Source organism: Macaca mulatta, chromosome 15 (assembly GCF_049350105.2).
Source record: "Macaca mulatta isolate MMU2019108-1 chromosome 15, T2T-MMU8v2.0, whole genome shotgun sequence".
NCBI lineage: Eukaryota > Metazoa > Chordata > Mammalia > Primates > Cercopithecidae > Macaca > Macaca mulatta.
The window spans coordinates 22,456,731-22,481,693 of NC_133420.1; the positions used below are offsets into that span (position 1 = coordinate 22,456,731).

General features: G+C 42.5%; 1 protein-coding gene and 1 pseudogene across 41 annotated transcripts in view; one reads left to right on the plus strand and one right to left on the minus strand.

The window, feature by feature from the left end:
* Positions 1 to 24,963, minus strand: part of GAPVD1 (GTPase activating protein and VPS9 domains 1) — a 111,167-nt gene that overhangs the window by 59,904 nt on the left and 26,300 nt on the right. For 13 of the 41 annotated variants that reach the window (XR_013405571.1, XR_013405573.1, XR_013405577.1 and 10 more), the window contains 4 exons: positions 19,973 to 20,089; positions 8,300 to 8,516; positions 4,276 to 5,119; positions 616 to 702 (listed from right to left, as the gene is read on the minus strand). Coding sequence is in view for 30 of the 41 variants with exons in the window: in XM_077967998.1 (XP_077824124.1) it covers positions 616 to 702; positions 4,276 to 5,119; positions 8,300 to 8,484 (1,116 nt within the window). In the remaining 11 variants the exon portion in view is untranslated. Of the gene's footprint in view, positions 1 to 615; positions 703 to 4,275; positions 5,120 to 8,299; positions 8,517 to 10,080; positions 10,234 to 19,972; positions 20,094 to 24,963 lie in introns of all 41 variants that reach the window. The other 28 variants (XR_013405576.1, XR_013405569.1, XR_013405574.1 and 25 more) reach the window with 5 other exon arrangements.
* Positions 1,769 to 1,869, plus strand: LOC114672974 (U6 spliceosomal RNA; annotated as a pseudogene).

Here is a 24,963-nt window from a genome sequence, read left to right on the forward strand (position 1 = left end):
TGGAAGGACTGCTTGAGCCCAGGAGTTTGAGCCATGATCACACCACTGCACTCCAGCCTGGGCAACAGAGTGAGACACCGACTCAATTTAAAAGTTGGCCAGGTGCGGTAGCTCACGCCTGTAATCCCAGCACTTTGGGAGGCCGAGTTGGGTAGATCACAAGGCCAGGAGTTCAAGACCAGCCTAGCCAAGATGGTGAAACCCAGTCTCTACTAAAAATACAAAAATTAGCCAGGCGTGGTGGCATGCGCCTGTAGTCCCAGCTACCAGGGAGGGTGAGGCAGAGAGTCGCTTGAACCTGGAGGCAGAGGGTGCAGTGAGCCAAGATCACGCCACCACACTCCAGCCTAGGTAACAGAGCAAGACTCCATCTCAAAAAAAAAAAAAAAAAACTTTTTAAAATAAAATAATCTTAATAGCTCTTTGATTCTCTTTATGATGGCATCTCCTCAATACGTCTGTGGGAGTTAATCATCTTTAAATGCTGCTGATCCAATACTGTAGCTAATTAAAAGAACATTTAATTCAGACATCACCTAAGGACAAGATTTAATAAAGAGAACAGTTAGGCTCACTAATACTTCAGAATTTTCTAGAAATCGTATTTATTCTTACTTTGTCAAATTTTCCAAGGCTGCTCTTTGTTCGGGGATCTCCTTCTTCAGAGCCAGTCATTGCTAACTGCTGCAAAAGGCGGCCTACCTGCAACCCAAAGCAGCGGTAGGGAAACATAAGCTACAGACAGATACTCATAAATGCCTCTCTGTGAAAGCAAGCACATCTATTCAATTCTCAAAATCTGTTTCATAATACTATTCATACCACCTGACCAGGCATATGAAATAGTATCCCCCAAAGATGTGTACCTTATGTTGGCTTTTGCTATTTTTAGATTAAGAGTTAGAGAAAGTATAAATTTTTGCTTTAATTTCTCTTTAACACATAAGGGGGAACATTATGTGTTAACATTAGGGGGGAAAAGCACAACTACATTTGTTTCTGACATTGTACTTTTCATGTGTTTAGAGCTTTTTAAATTAATTTGTAAAAGCTGACTCATTCATTAAATTACCTTAAGTTAATATTAAGAACATTACCCTATAGAGTTCATAAAGCACTCAAGGTAGAATTATTTTCCTAGATTTAAAAGCGAATGATTCCTACCTAACATAAGCTGGTTTGATAAAGTAAATACTAATTCATAGAACAAGGACCCTACTGGCAAAAGTTGTTACTGTACTCTTTTTAAAGGCTAATGAAAGTTATTACAGCATCCTCTTCTTAATATCTGGGACAAGACCCCCTTTTTACTGATTCTGAAAATATGTGATTCAATCTCTACTGGAATGACAAAAAAAAAAAAAAAAAAAAAAAAACTACAAATACATTATATACCATAAGAATAAATTTAAGTGTTTCATGGACCAGACACAGTGGCTTACGCCTATAATCCCAGCACTTTGAGAGGCCAAGTTAGGAGGATTACCTGAGGCCAGGAGTCCAAGACCAGCCTGGACAAGAAAGCAAGACCCTGTCTCTACAAAAATATTTTTAAAATGAGCCAGGTGTGCTGGTACACACGTCCAGTCCCAGTTACTCAGGAGGGTGAGGCAGGAGGGTCACTTGAGCCCAGGTGTTCAAAGGCTACAGGGAGCTAAGATGGCACCACCGCACTCCAGCCTGGGTGACAGAGTGAGACTCTGTCTAAAAAAAAAAAAAAACAAAAAAAACCCCTACTGTTTCATGGATAAGGAGTCAAAAATTTTGTGCTCACTTCAGAAGCACATACTAAAATTGGAACTCCACAGAGATTAGCATGGCACCTGTGCAAGGATGACACAAATTTGTGAAGAGCTCCACATAATTTTTTTTAATTTATAAAAGTTAAAAAAAAAGTTAACTTTATTTCAGGCATTTCTATATAGTGAATTGTTAAACACCCCAAGGTGATATAACTGATCATAAAAAAGAGCTAATCCTTTTTTTCTGATTTTTTATTTTTTTAATTAATTAATTTTTTTTGAGATGGAGTTTCACTCTTATTGCCCAGGCTGGAGTGCATTGGCGCAATCTCACCTCACTGCAACCTTCATTTCCCAGGTTCAAGCAATTCTCCTGCCTCAGCCTCCCAAGTAACTGGGATTACAGGCATGTGACACCACACTGGCTAATTTTGTATTTTTAGTAGAGACGGGGTTTCTCCATGTTGGTCAGGTTGGTCTCAAACTCCGGACATCAGGTGATCCGCCCGCCCGGGCCTCCCAAAGTGCTGGGATTATAGGCATGAGCCACCACAGCCGGCTAACTTTTTTTTTTTTTTAAATAGATATGGGGTGGTGGGGGGTCTCACTGTATTGCCCAGGCTGGTCTCAAAATCCCGACCTCAAACGATCTGCCCACCTTGGCCTCCCAAAGTGCTGAGATTACAGGTGAGAGCCACCGCACCAAGTCTGAGCTAATCATTTTTTAAAAATCACCCAAGGCTGGGTGTGGTGGCTCACACCTGTAATCCCAGTACTTTGGGAGGCCAAGGCGGGCAGATCATCTGAGGTCAGGAGTTCGAGACCAGCCTGACCAACATGGTGAAACCCCGTCTCTACTGAAAATACAAAATTAGCCAGGTGTGGTGGTACATGCCTGTAATCCCAGGCACTTGGGAGGCTGAGGCAGGAGAATCACTTGAATCCCGGAGGCAGAGGTTGCAGTGAGACGAGATTGTGCCATTGCACTACAACATGAGCAACAGAGCAAAACTCCGTCTAAAAAAAATAATAAAACGGCTGGGCGTAGTGGCTCACACCTGTAATCCCAGCACTTTGGGAGGCTGAGGTAGGCGGATCACGAGGTCAGGAGATCAAGACCATCCCGGTGCTAACACGGTGAAACCCCGTCTCTACTAAAAATACAAAAAATTTGCCAGGCATGGTGGCACGCACCTATAATCCCAGCTTTTCAGGAGGCTGAGGCAGGAGAGTCACCTGAAGCCAGGAGGCAGAGGTTGCAGTGAGCCGAGATCACGCCACTGCACTCCAGCCTCGGCAACAGAGCCAGACTCCGTCTCCAAATAATAATAATAATAATAAAATAAAAAATAAAAATCACCCAAAAATAGTCTATTCTAAATAAACACCAGTTCTTCACACTATATCTGAGGGATAAGGTGTGATGAAAAGAGTCCATGAAGAAATAATAACATGACTTCAGTCGTTCAGATGATTGCAAAAAAAATATACATCCAAAAACCCTCTTTCCGAAACTCTTAGAAGAGTTTCAGATTTCAGAATTCAGAGATTTTAGAAAGGTAATGCAGTGTATATACACAACATGTTCAATATACAGATGGCATTTTGTAATCAAATGAATCAACATTTCTGCAACAAAATATGAGTATTCACTAGCACTAAATGGAATAACAATTATAAATATAGCTGGGCATGGTGGCGTTCCCCTGTAATCTCAGCTACTCAGGAAGCTGAGGCAGGAGAATCGCTTGAACCCAGGAGGCGGAGGTAGCAGTGAGCCAAGATCGCATCATTGCACTCCAGCCTGGGCAACAAGAGTGAAACTTCATCTCAAAAAAGAAAAGTGAAAAAAAAAAAAAATTGTGAATAGCCTCATGTTACTTCAGCACAGGTTTTGCTACCAAATAAGGTATAGAAGACATTCAGTTTTTGTTCATTTTGGGTTCTGAAATTATAGAAAAGGGATGGTGGACTTATTCTAGAAAATCTAATCAACTCTACATTCAAGTGCGTGAGGATTCCATTTAAAAACAAACACAGCCGGGTGCAGTGGCTCATGCCTGTAATCCCAGGACTTTGGGAGGCCGAGGCAGGCAGATCACAAGGTCAGGAGTTTGAGACCAGCCTGACTAACATGGTGAAACCCCCTCTCTACCAAAAATACAAAAATTAGCCAGAAGTGGTGGTACATGCCTGTAATCCCAGCTACTCAGGAGGCTGAGGCAGGAGAATTGCTTGAACCTGGGAGGCGGAGGTTGCAGTGAGCTGAGAATGCACCACTGCACTACAGCCTGGGTGACAGAATAAGACTCCGCCTCAAAAAATAGACAAAGACAAAATGTTTTGTGACCACCATAGTTTTAAATCCCAGTATTACTGCTTTTATTTAATAAGATGCAAATACTTAGAGCTGGTTGAGAAAATGTCGTAAGATTATACAAATATTGTCGTCATATTATTTGTTCCCACCCCCACAGCCCAATCAACTGATTTTAAACTAAATGTCACATTAATAATAATAGCAAAAGCATACCTGCATCAGATTAAATCGTGCTACCTCATTAATAGGAGCATCAGAAATTATTCCATACTGTTCTGGATTGACAACTGCAGGACAAATGAAGCAGGCCAACAGGAGATCAGTACACATTGCCCTGACCTCCCCCACTTCCAGCCTATCTACACAGGAGAGGGTTTTGTACATCTGAGACACGATCCACCTTAAACTATGTGGAAAACAATATGTGTTCTGTTTGAGATAACCAATAAATTTGTTCACCAAAGCCACTAGTTTGGCTTCATTGGACTCCACCATTTCTTGAACTTTTTGCCTGAATCTGTCTGAGCCCTTCTCTCCAAAGAGTTTTTCCTGCTGAGATGGGGAGAACCTCTCAATTAGCTTGTTTGGATCTGTTTCCAGGTGATCTTCATCTTCAACAAGGAGTTGCATAATTGGCTCATGTAAAGTGGCTGTGAGGAAAAGTTTGGCAGAAAACAGTCCTTCAGAAAAAAGTTTAAATAAGATGCTGAAGGCACAAGTTCCTCTCCTCAAAAGTCGCCTAGGGTTGTCACTTTCTTTAAGTTCAAATTCAATCAAGTATCGCAAAACCTGAAGGAGGTAGCTTTCATCTTCTTGCATGATGCAATTGCCATACAGGGACGTAAAAACTGTGTAAATAACACTTTGTGTGTTCTCCTGATTAAGTTTCTCTCCAGCAACCAAAGAGGAGGCAATAAGACGAGGATTTTCCCTCAATCGACTCAAGAATTCTCCATAAGCAGTCTCCTGAAATCCCAATTGCTTATACCCATCAACAAATTGTGTATCTTCCAAAATTTTGGCATGTTGGCAACATTCAGCAGGGGAAGCTTCAGCACTAAAAAAAAATGAGCAAACAAGCAAAATAATAGTATTAATAATAACACATATGCTATATCCAAACATGGATATATGAGTTGATTATAGTCCCAACAATAAGATCACTCTGAATTGCTAAAATTTTTTAGACCAACAGCAACTCAATGAGTAAAGGAAGACAAAACTAAAAAGTACAAAGGACAATTTCCTCATATCAAAACAGAATCAATGAAAAGTATTGGGGCTGGGTGCAGTGGCTCACACCCGTAATGCCAGCACTTTGGGAGGCTGAGGCAGGCAAATCATTTGAGGCCAGGAGGTCGAGACCAGCCTGGTCAACATGGCAAAACTCCCATCTCTTCTAAAAATACAAAAATTAGCCAGGCATGGTGGCAGGCACCTATAATCCCAGCTACTTGGAAGGCTGAGGCAGGAGAATCGCTTGAACTCAGAAGGTAGAGGATGCAGTGAGCCAAGATCGTGCCACTACACTCCAGCCTGGCCAACAGAGCAAGACTCTGTCTGGAAAAAAAAAAGAAAGAAAGAAAATTATCAGTTTGTAGATCCTAAAAACTGTCCAGCCCTCTTATGAACTAAATTAAAATTAGCTGCAGGACGGGCACAGTGGCTCACACCTGTAATCCCAGCACTTTGGGAAGCCAAGGTGGGAGAATCACTTGAGCCCAGGAGTTCGAGACCAGCCTGGAAAATATGGCGAAACTCCATCTCTACAAAAAAAAAAAAATGAAAATTAGCTAGATGTGGTGGCGTGTGCCTGTAGTCCCAGCACTCAGGAAGCTGAGGTGGGAGAATCGCTTGAGCTCAGGGGCTTGTGACAGCAGTGACCCAAGATCACACCACTGCATTCCAGCCTGGGCGACAGAGCCAGATCCTGTCTGAAAAAAAAATATCAGCTACAGTTAAACTGCTTATGTTTATTTATGGACACAAGAAAGTTTACAAATATTCAAGTACGAAAAAATAATAAAAATGAAGTCCATATCAGCATATTGCTCAACCGTCCTCAACAGCAACATGCCAGTATGTAATGACCTGCAGAATCACATCCTTTAACCAGGCTTTTTGCTTCTGGGAACAAATCCAAATAAAATAGGCCTAAAAGATGTGGGGAAAAAAACACAATGCCCACAATAGCACTGTTCTTTTTTTTTTTTAACTCATTTTTATTGAGGTAAAATACAGTAAAGTGCACAAGTGTCAAGCGTTCAGCTCAAACAATTTTTACACATCTATGCACCCAGTAATCATCACTCAGATTAAGACATGGAACATTTTAAACACCCAAGAACGCTTTCACATGCCCTTTCCCAGTCAATACCACCCTCTCAAGTCCAACAAGTAACCATTATTCTGATTTCTGCCATCAAAGATCAGTCCTGCCTTTTTGAACTTCATACAAATGGAATCATACAGTACATATTCTTTTGCATCTGGCTTATATTCTCAACAGCACTGATATTCTTAGAGTTAAAAACTGTTCTTGGCCAAGCGGGGTGGCTCATACCTATAATCCCAGCACTTTGGGAGGTCAAGGGGGCAGATCATGAGGTCAGGAATTTGAGACCAGCCTGACCAACATGATGAAACCTCGTCTCTACTAAAAATACAAAAATTAGCCAGGCATGGTGGCATGCATCTGTAATCGCAGTTACACAGGAGGCTGAGGCAGGAGAATCTCTTGAACCCAGGAGGCAGAGGTTGCAGTGAGCTGAGATTGTGCCACTGCACTCCAGCCTGGGCAACAGAGCAAGACTCCGACTCAAAAAATAAAATAAAATAAAAAAAATAAAAACTGTTCTTTGTAGATATTAAGACAATAAAATATGTGGTTTCTAAACCCAAAAAATAGCTATACAATATCGAAACACGGAAACATAGATAGATAGATAGATAGATAGATAGATAGATAGATAGATAGATAGATAGACAGACAGACAGATAAATAATTTTTTTTTTTTTTGGGGAGACAGAGTCTCAGTCGCCCAGGCTAGAGTATAGGGGTGCAATTTTGGTTCACTGAAACCTCCACCTCCCGGGTTCAAGCCATTCTTCTGCCTCAGCCTCCCAAGTAGCTGGGATTACAGACGTATGCCACCATGCCCAGCTAATTTTTGTATTTTTAGTACAGATGGGGTTTCATCATCTTGGTCAGTCTGGTTTCGAAATCCTGATCTCATGATCCACCTGTCTTGGCCTCCCAAAGTGCTAGGATTACAGGCATGAGCCACCGCGCCCAGCTGGAAACCTATATATTAAATATTAGGAGAAAAGCAGAACAGATAATTTCCTCTCTACAACAACATTTTTTTTCTTTTGAGACAGAGTCTTGTTCTGTCGCCCAGGTTTCAGTGCAGTGGCAAGATCTCGGCTCACTGCAACCTCCACCTCCCAGGTTCAACCAGTTCTCTGCCTCAGCATCCCAAGAAGCTGGGATTATAGGTACCTACCACAATGCCCGGATAATTTTGGTATTTTTAGTAGAGATGGGGTTTCACCATTTTGGCCAGGCTGGTCTTGAACTCCTGACCTCATGATCCACCCGCCTCAGCCTCCCAAAGTGCTGGGATTACAGGTGTGAGCCACCACGCCCAGCCAACAATAACATTTTATACAGACAAAGACACAAAACCAATTGGTGTGATATAAAATGTCAATGCTAGGCCGGGCGCGGTGGCTCAAGCCTGTAATCCCAGCACTTTGGGAGGCCGAGACGGGCGGATCACGAGGTCAGGAGATCGAGACCATCCTGGCTAACACGGTGAAACCCCCTCTCTACTAAAAAATACAAAAAAACTAGCCGGGCGAGGTGGTGGGCGCCTGTAGTCCCAGCTACTCGGGAGGCTGAGGCAGGAGAATGGCGTAAACCCGGGAGGCGGAGCTTGCAGTGAGCTGAAATCCGGCCACTGCACTCCAGCCTGGGTAACAGAGGGAGACTCCGTCTCAAAAAAAAAAAAAAAAAAAAAGTCAATGCTTAAGTTATAATTTTCTATAACAGTGCCTAAGTTATTTAATAATCAAAATAAACTGTATTATAAGCAAAGACTCACCTTAACGTTGATGTAAAATTATCTTAAATAATGTACTTTGTTGGAAATGGATTCATTTATTTACAGTTACTAATTTATTTACAGAATCATAGTGGTTCACAAAATTTAAAACCTGAAAATCATTTCTTTACCTGGTTATGATAAGCCGATCCAAATTGATTCTCTGTTGCTTCGCAATCCATGCTGTACGATACAGCTTTTCAGCTGTCTTAAGTACATCTGCATTGAGCCTCTGAATGAGCTGTTTCTCAGAGTTTACATATAAGCGTTCCTGCTTGAGGTGATGAGCCAGAGTATGAATATCTAGCTTCACCATCTTCAGTGTAGGAAAGGCTCAAAGACTGATCACTAAGAGTAAAAAGATAAATATTTAAAGTTTATGTATGTCACTGAAGCTTTTTTCTAAAATCAAAAGGGATAGGAGAACACTTTAAGAATTAAGTTACACTTGGGCAGACACGGTGGCTCACTCCTATAATCCCAGCACTCTGCGAGGCCCAGGCGGGCAAATCACAAGGTCAAGAAATCGAGACCATCCTGGCCAACATGGTGAAACCCCCGTCTCTACTAAAATACAAAGAATTAGCCGGGCATGCTGGCGCGCGCCTGTAGTCCAAGCTACTCAGAAGGCTGAGGCAGGGGGATTGCTTGAACCCGGGAGGCAGAGGGTGCAGTGAGCTGAGATTGCGCCACTGTACTCCAGCCTGGTGACAGAGCGAGAATCAGTCTCAAAAAAAAAAGAAAAAAAAGAAAAAAAAAAAATAGGTTACATTTGATACCACTTTTAACTCTAATTTTCAAATAATCTCTATCTTTTTACTACAGAAGTATTATAGGTTCAGTAGAAAAATTGGTAAATACAGATAAGCAAAAAGAAAAAAAAGCTCACTCCTAAGGCCACAGCTCAGAGATAGCTGCTGTAAACCCTGTGTATATCCTCAAATACAATGTCTATTTGTTAACCCCAGATTTATCCTTGACTGTACTCTTTCTAATCACAATCAAAATATCCTGTTGATTCTATCTTCAAAATATATCTAAAATCTGACTACTAATTCCTGCCATCCCCCCATTGCTAATTACATCAGTTCTCACTACGAGGTGTGTAATCACCACGTCCTAAGTGATCTCACTGCTTCTTTTATTGTACTTCTAAAGTCTGTTCTCTACATAGCATAGTGAATTAAAAAGTCAGATCACGGCCAGGCAGAGACTCACGCATGTAATCCCAGCACTTTGGGAGGCCAAGGCAGGTGGATCACCTGAGGTCAGGAGTTTGAGACCAGCCTGGTTAACATGATGAAACTCCGTTTCTACTAAAAATACAAAAATTAGTTGGGTGTGGTGATGTACACCTGTAGTCACAGCTACTCGGGAGGCTGAGGCAGAATTATTAGAACCTGTTAGGCAGAGGTTGCAGTGAGCCGAGAGCATGCCACTGCACTCCAGCCTGGTCAACAGGTCTCAAAAAGAAGAAAGAAAGAAAGAAGAAAGAAAGAAAGAAAGAAAGAGAGAGAGAGAGAGAGAGAGAGAGAGAGAGAGAGAGAGAGAGAGAGAAAGAAAGAAAAAGAAAGAAAGAAAGAAAGAAAGAAAGAAAGAAAGAAAGAAAAAGAAAAAGAAAGAAAGAAAGAAAGAAAGAAAAAGAAAGAAAGAAAGAAAGAAAGAAAGAAAGAAAGAAAGAAAGAAAGAAAGAAAGAAAGAAAGAAAGAAAGAAAGAAAGAAAGAAAGAAACCAACAAAACAAAACTTAAGTCAGACCACTTTATTACTTTATTCCCCTACTGGAAACCATCCAAAGGCTTTATTTCATGATAGAATGAAATCTGAAGATCCTACAAGATCTACCCCTGGCTACTTCTCCAATTTCCTCTCCTACAATCCCACCCTAGTTCACACAGCTCCAGAACACCTACCTTCTAGCTGTCCCTTGAACAGGCCAAGCATGTCCCTCTCTGAAAGTGTGCACATTTGCTGGCCTCTCTCTGAAAGGTTATCCACTATCTTCATTCCATTCAGATCTCTCCACTCAAACATGTATTTAGAAAGGCCTTCTCAGACAATTCCTTCTAAAACAGAAAATATAACTTCCTAATCCCTCTTCTGGCCTTTAAAAGAAAAAGCACTGCCCCTATCTAGCATTATTTTACAGATATCTACCTGCATGTTAACCGTGCTTATTGCAAGGCTTCCCCACTAGAAGGTAAGTGACAATAGAGCCAAGCCTTGTTTGCTTTGTTCACTCACAGCTGTAATTTCAGGGACTAGGAGAAGGCCTAGTTCATAGCAGGAGTTGAATAAATATTTGCCAAAGTAATAAATGAAATCTTACTACTCTTATTTATCTAGTAGCTACACAAACTGATACAAATAGCACACATATTTTACAGCATTATTATTTAAGCTATGCCCTTGAACCTAGAATTTGTGCCAGATCACAAATGTTAAATCAACAACAGAAATACCTGTGGCACAGATAACAAAACATAATATTGTGTGTCCGGGCAGCAGACAGCCATCAAGTTAGCAAAAAATTTCTTAGGTTGGGTACAGTGGCTCACGCCTGTAGTCCCAGCACCCTGGGAGGCCAAGGCAGGTGGCTCACTTGAGGTCAGGAGTTCGAGACCAGCCTGGCCAACATGGTGAGACCCTGTCTCTACTAAAAATACAAAAATTCACCAGGTGTGGTGGCAGGCGGCTGCAATCCCAGCTACTCAGGAGACTGAGACAGGAGAAACTTGAACCCAAGAGGCAGACGTTGCAGTGAGCTGAAATCGCACCACTGCACTCTAGCCTAGGCAAAAGAGTGAGACTTTGTCTCAAAAAGAAAAAAAAGGCTGGGCACGGTGGCTTACACCTGTAATCCCAGCACTTTGGGAGGCTGAGGTGGGTAGATCACCTGAGATCAGGAGTTCAAGACCAGCCTGACCACCAACATGGAGAAATCCGGTCTCTACCAAAACTACAAAATTAGCTGGGCATTGTGGCATATGCCTGTAATCCTAGTTACTCGGGAGGCTGAGGCAAGAGAATCGCCTGAACCTGGGAGGCAGAGGTTGCAGTGAGCCAAGATCGTGCCATTGCACTCCAGCTTGGACAAGAGAGAAACTCCATCTCAAAAAAAAAAATTTCTCATTAAGAATTAAATATTGGGCCGGGCGCGGTGGCTCACGCCTGTAATCCCAGCACTTTGGGAGGCCGAGGCGGGCGGATCACAAGGTCAGGAGATCGAGACCACAGTGAAACCTCGTCTCTACTAAAAATACAAAAAATTAGCCGGGCGCGGTTGTGGGCGCCTGTAGTCCCAGCTACTCGGGAGGCTAAGGCAGGAGAATGGCGTGAACCCGGGAGGCGGAGCTTGCAGTGAGCCGAGATCGCGCCACTGCACTCCAGCCTGGGCTGGGCGACAGAGCGAGACTCTGTCTCAAAAAAAAAAAAAAAAAAAAAAAGAATTAAATATTATGGTAGCAGCTAGAAATATACTTGAAGAAACCTTCATTGAGAGAAACAGATTTAATCATTTAAAATTTCGATTTCTGCAATTTTAAACTTTCTCCTCTTATTTGAATGAACTACTGATGACTAGGAAAATTTCAAGTATTACTGTGAAACCTGAATTTAACTGCTTTTAAAAAACACCTTCTTGTACCTTATTGATTCCCCAGCAAACCATGCAAAGCTGTTATTCTAATCTCCTCCACTGTTGGAGATAGCTTTCCATATTGCTTTCCTCTGAAAAGATATCAGTATGTCTAGTTCACCAAGATGATTTCCTATTGAATTAGTCACAAAGGCATGTGTGTACATTTTTTTAAATGGTGACATATATACATATACTCTTATTAATTCAGCCTACAGAAAATGCATGTGTGACTTTGTAGACTTCCATGTGGGAACTCTTAACACCCTCTAGGGGGCTCTAAGTCCACAGGCTAAGAAAAGAATCATTGCTCTAATGGTTTTAATTATGAGAAGTATCATAGTTAATGAAAGCAGTCCTGAGGTGGACGCTGCAGTGAGCCGAGATCATTGTGCCACTGCAACTCCAGCCTGGTGACAGAGTGACACTGTGTCTCAAAAAAAAAACCAACTACTATATGCGGCCGGGCTAACTACTAAATGCAGCTGGGCATGGTGGCTCACACCTGTAATCCTAGCACTCTGGGAGGCTGAGGCGGGTGGATCACCTGAGGTCAGGAGTTTAAGACCAGCCTGGCTGTTCTGGGTGAAACCCCATCTCTACTAAAAATACAAAAATTAGCTGGGGGTGGTGGTGGGTGCCTGTAATCCCAGCTACTCAGGAGGCTGAGGCAGAATTGCTTAAACCCAGGTTGCAGAGGTTGCAGTGAGCTGAGATTGTGCCACTGCACTCCAGCCTGGGCGACAAGAGTGAAACTCCATCTAAAAAAAAAAAAAGAAACAACCTATATGACCTATATGCTTCATTAATTAGTTCAGTTGCCCTGAATATATAATACATAACCTCTTAACCTTTTTTCATGTATAAAATGTGGACAAGGCCAGGCACGGTGGCTCACGCCTGTAATCCCAGCACTTTGGGAGGCCGAGGTGGGCAGATCACCTGAGGTCGGGAGTTCAAGACCAGCATGACCAACCCGGAGAAACCCCATCTCTACTAAAAATATAAAATTAGCTGGGTGTGGGCCGGGCGCGGTGGCTCAAGCCTGTAATCCCAGCACTTTGGGAGGCCGAGACGGGCGGATCACGAGGTCAGGAGATCGAGACCATCCTGGCTAACACGGTGAAACCCCGTCTCTACTAAAAAATACAAAAAAGTAGCCGGGTGAGGTGGCGGGCGCCTGTAGTCCCAGCTACTCGGGAGGCTGAGGCAGGAGAATGGCGTAAACCTGGGAGGCGGAGCTTGCAGTGAGCTGAGATCCAGCCACTGCACCCCAGCCTGGGCGGCAGAGCAAGACTCCGTCTCAAAAAAAAAAAAAAAAATTAGCTGGGTGTGGTGGTGCATGCCTGTAATCCCAGTTACTGAGGAGGCTTAAGGTAAGAGAATCGCTTGAACCCGGGAGGCAGAGGTTGCAGTGAAGTGAGATTGCACCATTGCACTCCAGCGTGGGCAACCAGAGCGAAACTCCATCTCAAAAAAAAAAAATTGACAAAAATCTGAATTTATTCTGTGCCTGACACAAGCAACATATTAGGTACCGGAAATACAAAAAAAGGAGAAAACCTAGTACTGTGCCCTCAACAACTTTCTAAACTAGTAGAATGAGGCAGGCATGGAAGCAAATGGCTGCCCCAAAGCATAATGAGTATTACGCTACAAGTCTACACAACATAGAGTAAGGACAAAAATAAAAGGAATGACTGAAGAAACAGATTCCTCAATTTAGTCTTAAAAGACAAGTATATGCAAAAACGAAAAAACAAAAAAGTGGCCAGGCGCAGAGGCTCACACCTGTAATCCCAGCATTTTGGGAGGTACGAGGCGGCCTCATGACTCCTCGTGAGGTCAGGAGTTCAAGACCAGCCTGGCCAAGATGGTGAAACCCCATCTCTACTAAAAATACAAAAAAATCAGCCAGGCATGGTGGTGGGTGCTTGTAATCCCAGCTACTCAGGAGGCTGAGGCAGAGAATTGCTTGAACCCAGGAGGTGGGGGTTGCAGTGAGCCGAGATTGCGCCACTGCACTCCAGCCTAAGCAACAGAGCAAGACTCTAAAAAAGGAAAAAAAAACTATTTGTCAGAGAGGTGGGGGTAGAATATTCTGGATAGAAACAGCCAACCAAACAAAGGCATATATATATACACACACACACATACACATGCCTATACATATATATATGACATGAAGTCTATTTAGGGACCTACACATGGCTTATTACAGTTTGGGGCTGTGTATGTTTGTGCAGTTAAGAGTGGGGATGGAGGGAGAAGGTAGAAAGTGTATACTAAGAGATAAGGCTACAGAGACAAAAGGCATAGAAAACTCAGAGTTAAGAAACTTGGGCCAGACGCAGAGGCTCATACCTATAATTCTAGCACTTTGGGACACCAACGCAGGCAGGTCACCTGAGCCCAGGAGTTCGAGACCAGCCTGGGCATCATGACAAAACTCTATCTCTACAATAAATACAAAACTTAGCCGGGTGTGGTGGCGGGTGCCTGTAGTCCCAGCTACACAAGAGGCTGAGGTGGGAGCATCACCTGACATCTGGAGATTGAGGCTACCGTGAGCCACGATTATGCCATTGCATTATAGCAGCCTGGGTGACAGAGTGAAACCCTGTCTCAAAAAAAAAAAAAAAAAAAAAAACACGAACTTTGCACTGCATGCAATGGAGAAGAGGCTTAAATGTGATTAACACAATTAAATTTATATTTCACTACATAAAGTCTCTGGTACCAAGGAAAAGTATGAGGAGGTGGGGATGGAATAGACAAAGAGAGACAAAGAAATTGCTGATAGGCAAGAAATGACAGTGGGAAATGGAAAGAACATGGCAAATTCCAGAGAAGTTAAAAGGCAGGAAATGCAAGGTGCTGACACCTCCATATGGAGGGGTTATTCAACACAACTATCATATGAGAAAACAGTTTATAAACTGAAAACTGTGCCTGGAATGGGTCTAAGAACTTTGCACATTTACTTTTCATAATATCCCTCCAAGATAGGTATCTTGCAGCTAAGAAAATTGAGGCCTAGGGATTTGCTCAAGGTCATACAGGTGAGAGGTGATAGAGTCAGTACACTATTGCTATTACCCTGATGTCTACATGAAAAACTCATAAATCCATATTGATCTACCTAGAGGCACTCCTTTCTTTACAGTTGTCACTCAGAAATATGCCTTAGATAATCTTCCACAACTTTAAATTCAACTATGTTAAAACCACTGTTTTCCTTAGAAACTTTTTTTACCTCTGTTAATAACTCAATACCATTCTTCCAATAGGGAAGGAGCAGCTTGCTGTATTTCCAGTGGTATTCTTTTTTTAAATTTTTTAATTTTTTTATTTTTTGTAGATGGAGTTTTGCTCTGTCGCCCAGGCTGGAGTGCAGTGGCACAATCTCGGCTCACTGTAATCTCCGCCTCCCGGGTTCAAGCGATTCTCCTGCCTCAGCCTCCCGAGTACCTGGGACTACAGGAGTGCGCCACCACGCCCAGCTAATTTTTGTATTTTTAGTAGAGACGGGGTTTCACCGTGTTGGCCAGGATGGTCTCAATTTCTAGACCTCGTGATTCGCCTGCTTCAGCCTCCCAAAGTGCTGCGATTATAGGCATGAGCCACAGCGCTCGGCCCTCTTTTTTTGTTTTTAAATCTTCTGACCAACTGCTGCCTGTTGACAGCCAGCATTCTTCACAGAGTCTCTCTCATCTGAACTTCCATTCCATCCCTGAGGCCAATCTGTCTCAATTATTTCTTAACACACAACCACATTAATACATCTAAATTGCCATCAAAATTATATTATTGTTCTGCCTAAGATATCTTCAGTGGCTTCCCACTACCTTCAGGAAAACAGTTGATTACTTAGGTTTATAACATGTACAGCCTTCTAAAATCTGGTCCCAAACTATCTTCCCAGGCCACCTTCCATTGCTACACTGTATGAACCTTTGACTTCATAAAAATATCTACTTGATATGCCAAACACTAATCTTTCCTCGATTGCTGGTGTCTCACATGCTCCTGCATTTCTGCACTGTTTTGCTTCTATTCTGGCGTGAGACAGGGTCTCACTCCCATTGCCCAGGCTGGAGTGCAGTGCACAATCACGGCTCACTGCAGCCTTGACTTCCTGGGTTCAGGTGATCCTCCCACCTCAGTCTTCCGGGTAACTGGAACTACAGGCATGCTGCTAGCTAATTTTTTGTATTTTAAGTAGAGGCGATACCAGTCTGGTCTTGTACCCTTGGGCTCAAGAGATCTTCCCACCTCAGTCTCCCAAAGTGCTGGGATTACAGTAGTGAGCCACTGCACCTGACCTGTGCTGTTAATCTGGCAACTATACATGTCCTGCAGCACACTTATGCTATTGCCCTGTTATTTAAATATTTTACTAACTTACATTTCACATGTTTACATCCCATCACCCTCCCACAATAGATTTAAAGACTCTAGGGGCTGTGCTGTACAATATTTTGGCCACATATGGTTGTTTAAATTAAAGTTAAATTTTAAATTAAAATTCAAAATGTATGGTATGCAAATTATATCTTAATAAAAACAATGTAATTTAAAATTCTGTTTCTTAGTCATACTAGATGCCATTCCTAGTACTGGGGACCCACATGTAGCTAGCAGCTACTACACTGGACAATGCAGACATAGGACATTTCCACCATCATAGAACAATGAAAGTTCTACTGAATAGCACTGCTCTAGAGTACAAATCGTGTCTGATTCAACATTGAGTTCCTCATAATGTGCATAGAGTAAGGACTTTAAAAGTACCCATTTCTGTGCCTGTAATCCCAGCACTTCAGGAGGCTGAGGCAGGCGGATCACGAGGTCAGGAGCCCGAGACCAGCCTGGCCAACATGGTGAAACTCCCTCACTACTAAAAATACAAAAATTAGCCAGGTATGGCGGTGTGCACCTGTTATCCCAGCTATTTGGGAGGCTGAGGCAGGAGAATCGCTTGAACCTGGGAGGCAGAGGTTGCAGTGAACTGAGATCGCGCTACTGCACTCCAGCCTGGGCAACAGAGCAAGACTCTATCTCAAAAAAAAAAAAAGAAAATGAAAAAGTAAAAGGTACTGATTTCTGGCCTGGAGCAGTGGCTCACATTTGTAATCCTAGCACTTTGGGAGGCCAAGGTGGGTGGATCACCTGAGGTCAGGAGTTCAAGATCAGCCTGGCCAACATGGTAAAACTCTGTCTCCATTAAAAATACAAAAACATCAGCCAGGAATGGTGGCAGGTGCCTGTAATCCCAGTCACTCAGGAGGCTGAGGCAGGAGAATCACTAAAACCCAGGAGGCGGAGGTTGCACACTAGAATCCAGGAGGCAGAGGTTGCAGTGAGCCATGATGATGCCACTGCATTCCAGCCTGGGCAAACAGAGTAAGACTCCGTCTCAAAAAACAACAACAAAAAAAGCAAGTACCCACTTCTCCTATTTAAATTTAAATATAAGCAGGCTTACCACACCAAAATTAATGTTCAAATAAGTTTCTCTGTAATTGTAGCAATGATTCTCGGGACTTTTTTTTTTTTTAAAGACAGGATCTCACTCTGTTGCCCAGGCTGGAGTACACTGGCACAATTGTGGCTCACTCCAGCCTTGACCTCCTGGGCTCAAGTGATCCTCCAACATCAGTCTTCTGAGTACCTGGGACTACAGGCGTGTGAAACCACACCTGGCTAATTTTTAAATATTTGCAGAGATAGGGTCTCACTAAGTTACCCAAGCTGGTCTTGAACTCCTAAGCTCAAGCAATCCTCCTGCCTCAGCCTCCCAATGTGCTGGGATTACGTGCCTGGGTAAACTTTTTTTTTTTTTTTTTTTAACTCTCAGGGTACTACAAAATTCTATACAAAGTAAAACACTCCAAACAAATTTAAATTCACTTGTGTTGTTACAACATATTGAGGAAATTTGTCACATCTCAAAAACAGGCTATAATCCCAGTGTTTTGGGAGGCTGAGGCGGGTGGATGACCTGAGGTCAGGAGATTGAGACCAGCCTGGCAAACATGGTGAAACTCTGTCTCTACTAAAAATACAAAAATTAGCCAGGTGTGGTGGCACACGCCTGTAGTCGCAGCTACTTGGGAGGCTGAGGTGGGAGGATGGCTTAAGCCTGGGAGCCAAGATCACGCCACTGCACTCCAGCCTGGGCAACAAAAAACAAAAATAAAGTTATTGAGAGTCCCTGCTTTAGAGTTTTTGCATAGATGTTTACATATATTTTCATAACAACCCTCACGGCTACAAAGATAACATAAATGTAGAAAATCAACAAATAATTGTTAAAATTTACACATTCTTAGGGCCGGGTGAGGTGGCTCATGCCTGTGATTCCAGCACTTTGAGAGGCTGAGGCAGGTGGCTCACGAGATCAGGAGTTTGAGACCCGTCTGACCAACATGGCGAAACCCTGTCTCTACTAAAAATACAAAAATTAGCTGTGCGTGGTGGCACATGACTGTAATCCCAGCTACTCGGGAGGCTGAGGCAGAGAATTGCTTGAACCTGGGAGGCAGAGGTTTCAGTGAGCTGAGATTGCGTCACGGCACTCTAGCCTGAGCAACAGAATGGGAGTCTGTCTCAAAAAATAAATAAATAAAATAAAATAAAATGTACACATTCTTCTACAAAATCATTGATAATTTTTTTTAAATAATCAAATGAATTCTAATATGTATTTGCCTACAAGATTTCCTGCTTGTCTTATAGTTATATTGCTATAATGGGAGAAAAAGGTTAAGAGAAACTGTTCTAGATTAAAAGCAACTAAAACAACATAACCAAATGCAATGCAAGAGTCTTGACTGGCTCTTGATTAGGGGGAAAAAGAAAGAAAAGCCACTTTAGGGACAACTGGAGACATTTAAATATGGACTGGATACCAGATGATATTAGAAAAGTATTGTTAATTATTATCAGGTGTGATATTGGTATTGTGATTACATAGGAGAATACATTGCTTTTAAGAGATGCACACTCCATGTATATATTTAGAAATAAAATGTTAGGGCCGGGCATGGTGGCTCAGGCCTGCAATCCTCACACTTTGGGAGGCCGAGGAGAGCAGGATCACTTCAGGAGTTCAAGACCTGCCTGGCCAGCATGGTGAGACCCTGTCTCTACTAAAAATACAAACATTAGCCAGGCATAGTGACGTGCACTTGTAATCCCAGCTACCTGGGAGGCTGAGGCAGGAGAATCGCTTGAACTTGGGAGGCAGAGGTTGTAGTAAGCCAAGATCGTGTCACTGCACTCCAGCCTGGGTGACAAAGCAAGACCCTCTCTTAAAAAAAAAAAAAAAAAAAAAAAAAAGACAAAGCAAGACCCTCTCAGAAAGAAAGAAAGAAAGAGAGAAAGAGAGAGAGAGAGAGAGAAAGAAAGAAAGAGAGAAAGAGAGAGAGAGAGAGAGAAAGAAAGAAAGAAAGAAAGAAAGAAAGAGAAAGATAAGAAAGAAAGAAAGAAAGAAAGAAAGAAAGAAAGAAAGAAAGAAAGAAAGAAAGAAAGAAAGAAAGAGAAAGCAAGCAAGCAAGCAAGCAAGCGAGCGAGCGTTAGGATGTCTGCAACTTGTACATGGTTCAGCAAAAACATTAAGACAATTTTTTCAAATATAGCAAAATGTAAACTGTTAAACTGAGGTGGTAGGTATATAAGGATCACTGTGCTATCTTTCAATGGTTTTTGTACGTTAGAAATATTTCATAATTAAAAAATGGGGTAAAATACTTTAGAAATTCTCAAATTGTGCCTTTCTTGCTGCTTAATTAAATGTAACTGAACAAATATATGACAGAGTTTCGCTGGAGCCTAGCCAAATCGCCTAATCTCAAGGAGCTCACGACCCAATTACAACTGAAATATTGTTCAAGATAGAAAGGGAACATAACATGTTTTCAATGACACAGCAACATATGAGCCAACTCATGCAATTTAGAAATTAAAATCTTCAAATATAACTTTACTTTAAAAAATTAACACATGAGGCTGGGCATGGTGGCTCATACCTGCAATCCCAGCACTTTGAGAGGCTGATGTGGGCAGATCACTTGAGCTCAGGAGTTCAAGATCAGTCTGGCCAACATGGTGAAACCCCATCTCTACTAAAAATACAAAAACTAGCCGGGTATGGTGGCGCATACCTGAATCCCAGCTCCTTGGGAGGCTCAGATGGGAGGATCGCTTGAACCCGGGAGGTGGAGGTTACAGTGAGCTGAGATCACGTCACTGCACTTGAGCCCGGGTGACAGAGCCAGATCCTGTCTCAAAAAACACACACACACACACAAAAACCAATGATTGAGGAAAAGGGTTTGATAATTTTAAAAGTATACCAATTTTTTCTGCTTTTCTAAGCCACCACTATAATATCAGCGGAGTTAAGGGTCACCAGGAATAGCTTAAATAAAATTTATATGTGAATAACTAAAAGGAAAATTTTTACAATACTAAAGACAACAAAAAAGTACAGACATTAGGAAATAAATCAGTTTGGGCTGGGCACGGTGGCTCACGCCTGTAATCCCAGCACTTTGGGAGGCCGAGACGGGCGGATCGCAAGGTCAGGAGATCGAGACCATCCTGGCTAACATGGTGAAACCCCGTCTCTACTAAAAAATGCAAAAAACTAGCCGGGTCAGGTGGCGGGCGCCTGTAGTCCCAGCTACTCGGGAGGCTGAGGCAGGAGAATGGCGTAAACCCGGGAGGCGGAGCTTGCAGTGAGCTGAGATCCGGCCACTGCACTCCAGCCTGGGCGACAGAGCGAGACTCCGTCTCAAAAAAAAAAAAAAAAAAAAAAAAAAAAAATCAGTTTGTTTCCTGAAAAGTAACAATATGACCATCAAACAATAATAATATTAACATCAAACTAGCATTTATTTATGAGTTATGCCAAATACTCTGCTATTCTTTTTCCTAATTGAACTCTTAGAATCCTATGATAGGTCTACTCTCATTATCCTCATTTGACAGTTGAGAAAAGTGTTGACACATCTAGTAAGTAGCTAAGTCAAGATTCAAACAAATTGTTCTGTCTGACTCAAAAGAAGCATTTGCTCTCAATCAACTAATCTAAACATTTTGTCAGTAACATCTACTTTAATTTCTAGTTCTGCTAAAAATTTACTCCTTAAAGTTCCTGTTACCTATTGGTTTTTACAGAACTTTATTTGGCTTCTGGTAACATCTACTTCATTTGAGTTTACACCCAAATACCACACAAAACATAGTGTCTCTAGCCCTTATCTCTTCACTGAGCTTAAATTCTTTATTTCCTCTACCTGCAAAACATCTGAATATCAAGACAGAATTTCAGAATTGAAAAGTCTATTAAAAGCCATTTCTCTCAGCACCATAGGAAAGGTTAAAAAAAAAAAAAATTTTAGCTGGGTGCGGTGCCTGTAATTCCAGCATTTTGGGAGGCCGAGACAGGCAGATCACCTGAGGTCAGGAGTTCGAGACCAGCCTCGCCAACACGGTGAAAGCCCGTCTCTACTAAAAATACAAAAATTAGCTGGACATGGTGGCACATGCCTGTAATCCCAGCTACTCAAGAGGCTGAGGCAGGAGAATTGTTTGAACCTGGGAGGCAGAGGTAGCAGTGAGCCGTGATCACACCAATGCACTCCAGTCTGGGTGACAGAGCAAGACTCCATCTCAAAAATTAATAATAAAATAAAATAAAATAAATTTAAAAAATAAAATAAGATAACAAATAAATAAATAGCTTAAAGTAGAAATAAAGGTCCAAAGGTGCTCACGATTTTCAGCTATGCTTCACCCCTCAGAGATAATTTCCAAACTCCTTGGTTTAATACTCAAAGTACAATCTTGCTTCAATCCACCCCTCCAATCCTAATTTATACTATTTCCCTACAAAAACTCTCCTACTCCTACCAAACTGGCCTTCCCATTTTTCTTTTATTTTTCGTTTTTGAGACAAGGTCTTGCTCTGTCGCCAGGCTGGCTGGAGTGCAATGGCACCATCGTGGCTCTGTGCCTCCCCAGCTCAAGCACCCTCCCTCTACAGGCATGCACCACCATGCCCAGCTAAGTTTCACATGTTTTGTAGAGACAAGGTTTAGCCATGTTGCAGAAGCTGGTCTCAAAGTCCTGAGCTCAAGTGATCTACCTGCCTTTGCCTCCCAAAATGCTAGGATTACAGGCATGAGACACTGTGCCCAAACCATTTTTACTTTCAGTTCATCGTCATGTTTCTAAATTTGTATCTGACCCCCTCTTATGTAGATGTTCCAATTTCCAAGACCAGACTCAATAAAACCTTCCTTTCCAACCATACAGTATGCACATGGCAATAAATCTCAACTCTGAACTCCTGACACACTGATTTATTTATTTATTTATTTTTTTGAAATGGAGTTTCAGTCTTGTTGCCCAGACTGAAGTGCAATGGCACGATCTCAGCTCACTGCAACCTCTGCCTCCCAGGTTCAAGCGATTGTCCTGCCTCAGCCTCCCGAGTAGCTGGGATTACAGGCACCCCCCACCATGCCCAGCTAATTTTTATATTTTTAGTAGAGATGCAGTTTTGCCATGTTGGCCAGGCTGGTCTCAAACTCGTGACCTCAGGTGATCCGCCCGCCTCAGCCTCCCAAAGTGCTGGGATTACAGGCGTGAGCCACCTAGCCTGGCGAAACTTTTGATACCACCAATTTGAAATCTTTTTTTGTACTTTCATCTTTAATGTCTATATCCTGTCTTTCCGTGTCCTCAAAGGCATAGGGCATCTCTTAGGCCTATGTATCACCGGCCCCCAAACCATGGCCAAACATAAGCAGCTCTCAGTATTTTTTTATCTTTGCTAATATTTGCATTGTCACAAGTTGCTCTATGAATAAGAACATAAGTAAAATCAAAGAATTTTTAAATTAACATTAGGCACACCTAAAATAACAAATAAAACTTTTTCCTGAAACTCACGAGCAGTTTCTAAGTTAGAGAGTTTCATTTTGTAGTAAAAAAAGCAACTAGACTTTGAACATCTATCAGTTCAAGAGCTGGCCAGGAGTGGTGGCTCATGCCTATAATTCCAGCACTTTGGGAGGCCAAGGCAGGCAGATCGCTTAAGCCCAAGAGTTCAAGATCAGCCTAGGCAACATGGCAAAACTCCACCTCTATCAAAAAAAAAAAAAAACAAAGAAAAGAACAACAGTAAAAAAAATTAGTTGGGCATGGTGGTACACACCTGTAATCTCAGCTACTCGGGAGGCTGAGATGGAAGGACTGCTTGAGCCCAGGAGGCAGAGGTTGCAGTGAGCTATAATTGCACCACTGCACTCCAGCCTGGGCGACAGAGCAAGGTCCTGTCTCAAAACACATATATTAATATATATATGGCCAGGTGAAGTGGCTCACATCTACGGACCCAGCACTTCGGGAGGCCAAAGCAGGTCGATCGCTTGAGCCCAGGATTTTGAGACCAGCCTGGGAAACATGGCGAAACCCTGTCTCTACAGAGAGCACGAAACTGATCTGAATGTGAGTGCGCATGCCTGTAGTCCCAGCTACTAAGGAGGCTGAGGTAGGAGGATCACTTGAGCAGGGAGGTCAAGGCTGCAGTAAGCCAAGACTGAGCCACTGCACTCCAGCCCGACCAACAGAATGAGACCCTGTCTCAAAAAATAAATAAAATAAAATAAGTTCAACAGCATTACCACATTTTCTATAAAAACGAAATAGATGGGCCAGGTGCAGTGGCTCACATCTGTAATCCCAGCACTTTGGGAGGCCGAGGCAGGTGGATCACCTGAGATCAGGAGTTTGAGACCAGCCTGGCCGACATGGCAAAACCCCATCTCTAACTAAAAATAGAAAAATCAGCCAGGTGTGGTGGCAGGTGCCTGTAATCCCAGCTATTCGGGAGGCTGAAGCAAGAGAATCACTTGAACCCGGAGGGCAGGAGAATCACCTGAACCCGAGATCAGACCACTGCACTCCAGCTTGGGTGACAGAGAGAGACTCCACCTCAAAAGAAAAGAAATAGATTATGCCTATGCATATTAGTCAGATTTTGAGAAGTTCAAGTTTTTCAACTCATGTTATTAACACTTATCACTGAGAGCACAGTAAGGAGATTTTAGTGGCAAGAGTGAAGCACACTAGATTTCTATATCCTTCTATAATGGTATAGAAGAGTGGCCAGCAGAATATGATTTTCAGGCCAAATTTAGCCTGCTGCCTGTTTGTATAAATAAAAGTTGTATTGGAACAAAGCCATACTCATTTGTTTATATATTATCTATGGCTGCTTTCATGCCACAACGGCAGAGCTGAATAGTTGCCAGAGTCCTCCACAGTCCACGTGGCCCACAAGCCCAAAATATTTACTATCTAGCCCTTCACAGAAAAAGTCTGTCAACCCCTGATAAGCAAGCATACCCACTTTAACACAAAGCACAGAGAGCAAGCACTGCCTGACAAGGTGAAATTTATGAATTACAAAATACAGTCATGCGCCACATAAAGACATTTCAGTCAACCATGGTGAAACTCCAGTGGGCCCATGAGATTATAATGGTGAATGGTGCTTTTATACCATATTCTTACTGTACCATTTTTCTATGTTTAGATACACAAACACTTACCATTATGTTACACCTGCCTAGAGTATTCAGTACAGTAACACGCTATACAGGTTTTTAGCCCAGAAGCAAACAGGCTATGCCATATAGCTTAGGAGAGCAGAGAGCTATGCCACCTAAGTTTGTGTAAACACACTCTATAACGTTGGCACAATGGCACTGCGTAATGACACATTTCTCAGAATGTATCCCTCTCATTAACGACCCATGACTACACATTAAAACTTCCAAGGAGGCCAGAGGTGTGGTGTCTCAAGCCTGTCAGTCAGTGCTTTGGGAGGCCGAGGAGGGAGGATCACTTGAGGCCAGGAGTTCAACAACAGCCTGGGCAACATAATGAGACCCTGTCTCTTTAAAAAAAAAAAAAAAAAAAAAGTTGCCAGGCATGGTGGCTCACACCTGTAATCCCAGCAATTTGGGAAGCTGAGAGGGACAGATCATGAGGTCAGGAGTTCGAGACCACCCTGGCCAACATGGTGAAACTCCATCTCTACTAAAAATACAAAAAATTAGCTGGGCATGGTGGTGTGCAC